At 46.6% G+C, this 2285-nt stretch overlaps 1 protein-coding gene across 1 annotated transcript; it reads right to left on the bottom strand.

Annotated features, from left to right (window-relative positions):
- Positions 1–987: 987 nt before the first annotated feature.
- Positions 988–2001, bottom strand: LOC308104297 (fructose-1,6-bisphosphatase 1-like; the record flags this gene model as incomplete). Its single annotated transcript, XM_080454695.1, has 1 exon — positions 988–2001. The coding sequence occupies one exon, from the start codon at positions 1999–2001 to the stop codon at positions 988–990; it is 1014 nt and encodes a 337-aa protein (XP_080310821.1).
- Between the last annotated feature and the right edge of the window lie 284 nt (positions 2002–2285).

Below are 2285 nucleotides of genomic sequence, written 5' to 3'. Positions count from 1 at the left end.
AGGGAGAAGGCCTCTTGGTGGCCAGAGACTTCTGGGTGGTCCTCTTGTGGGTGTGTAGGACTGACAGAATTGGTTAGTGATTGGTGAGACCTCAAGATCAAGATGAAGGCAAGAATATGCATGTCTCTGTGACTGTGATCTACCCGGATCTTCTACGATAGGAAATGAAAGATGGACAAACTGAATGTGCCTTCCACTGACAGTGTGAGGCTGCATACTGTAGATGAGGTTGAAAACATTAGGTCCCATTTATCTCATTTGAGTTTCTTCTCCTTGATCATTCAGTGCAGTTATGATAAAGAGGAAGTATCCAAGTAATCTCTCAAGAACAGATTCTGCTCTGCGTTGGAATCTGTCCTGAAGGCTCGTCATAACATGTACGCACTGGGCTACAAGTGGGCGTGCCTTCAGATCAGGAAGCAGGCCGCGCTTTACCCAATCAAGTGTAGTGGGCGGGATTCACGTGTCCGTCGATCTTTCCCCCTCGAAACAAACCCAAACTAATTTAACAATAGCGTCCGCGGAGCAGACAAAACCACGGAAAGATATTCACATTTTAACTTACTCTTTCATCATAGAAACAAGTGGGCTTATAACCAAAACGATCCATGTTCTCTGGGAGAAGTGGTGTTAGTGTTCCGTGTAGAAATATTGTCAGTGGGAATGAAAACATAGTGGCACCACCGGAAGTGAAAGCTGAAGGCAGACCAAAACCCCGGTTTCCTTTGCGCACGGGTGCTACGTCGCCATTGTCCCAGAGCCAGTGAGAGATAGTACAAACAGCAGAGGGCGCTGTTTTTCATTCTCACTGGCTCTGGGTTCCCAGATTGGTATCCAAGTGACCCTGTCCACACATTCATTGACCTGTTCAGATATCAGCAACCGAAAACAAAATCCTTTTCAAACATGAAACATCTCAGCCCTGTGTTGTTGTCATGAGGCCTATTGAACTTAGCTGTGGCTACTGCTTCGACAGAGGTGAATGCTTCACTTGGCATGTTTCTTGAAGATGGAGATGTACTCCTGTACATCATCCGGGGAACCCAGGACCACAGGGACTCGCTGGTGGATGCTGGTGGGCTGCACATCCAGAACATTCACGGCTCCTGTTGTGGCCATCCCTCCTGCCTGCTCTACGATGAACGCCATGGGGTTGCATTCATACAGCAGCCTTAGCTTGCCCTGAGGACTCTTGACATTGGCGGGATACAAGAAGATTCCTCCATACACTAAAGTACGGTGAACATCAGCTACCATGGACCCAATATACCGGCCACCATATGGGGCAGTGCCGTCCTCTGGGTATTTCTTCTTCTGTAGGTACTCTGTTACATCTGGATAGAAGTGCTGTGCATATCCTTCATTCACACTGTAGATCTTTCCCTTCTTCTTAATTCTGACATCTCGATCCACAAGGATGAATTCACCAATGGCTGGATCAAGCATAAAGCAGTTGACTCCTTGACCAGTGGAAAGGACCATCATTGTGGCACTGCCGTATAAGGCGTAACCAGCAGCCACGATGTTTCTGCCAGACTGAAGAGCATCGTTCTCACAAGGCTCATCGTCTGTAGTCTTTCTGTAGATGGCAAAGATTGTTCCAATTGACACGAGACAGTCGATGTTCGATGAACCATCCAGGGGATCAAAACACACAATGTATTTGCCCCGCTGTTCTGGTTCCACAATAATGGCTTTCTCATCCTCCTCTGACACCAGAACACAGGATGTGAAGGAGGACTTGATCATGTTCATGACCAGATCATTAGATAGCACATCTAGCTTCTTCACCTGGTCGCCTGTCACATTAGTACTCCCAGCAATGCCATACAGGTTAGCGATGCCAGCCTTCCTGACCGCATTGGAGATGGCTTTGACAGCTGTGCAGATTGAGTTGAGCAGGGTGGTCAGCTCCCCTGTACCCCGGGCCTTCCTCCCCTCCTCTAAAACAAACCTGGTGAGGGTCAACACATTGGTGTCGAACGCACTTTGATCAGACATGACTATGTCAAATGACTGCGTGTGGACCTGAGCCTGTTGCCTCAGAGTACTTAGTGCGGTACCCATTATAATCGGTCTCTGATGTCAGAACTATGTCAGGGAGATCTATATATGGGCATAAAAGGACACAGAAGTGGTGAAAGACATCACAATAATTTGACAGATATGTACATGTCATATGGTCATGTAATATGCATTTTTGTCAATACAAATATCAGTCAACCAATCAAACGTTAGAAGTTTTAGATTTGTAAAAAAACAAAACAAAAAACAACAACCTATAG

The sequence above is a fragment of the Gymnoscopelus braueri genome (assembly GCF_963280865.1).
Source record: "Gymnoscopelus braueri genome assembly, chromosome: 17".
In the NCBI taxonomy this organism is placed as follows: Eukaryota; Metazoa; Chordata; class Actinopteri; order Myctophiformes; family Myctophidae; genus Gymnoscopelus; species Gymnoscopelus braueri.
Note: the sequence above shows the minus strand (reverse complement) of the source record. Positions and strands in the feature narration are given on the sequence as shown.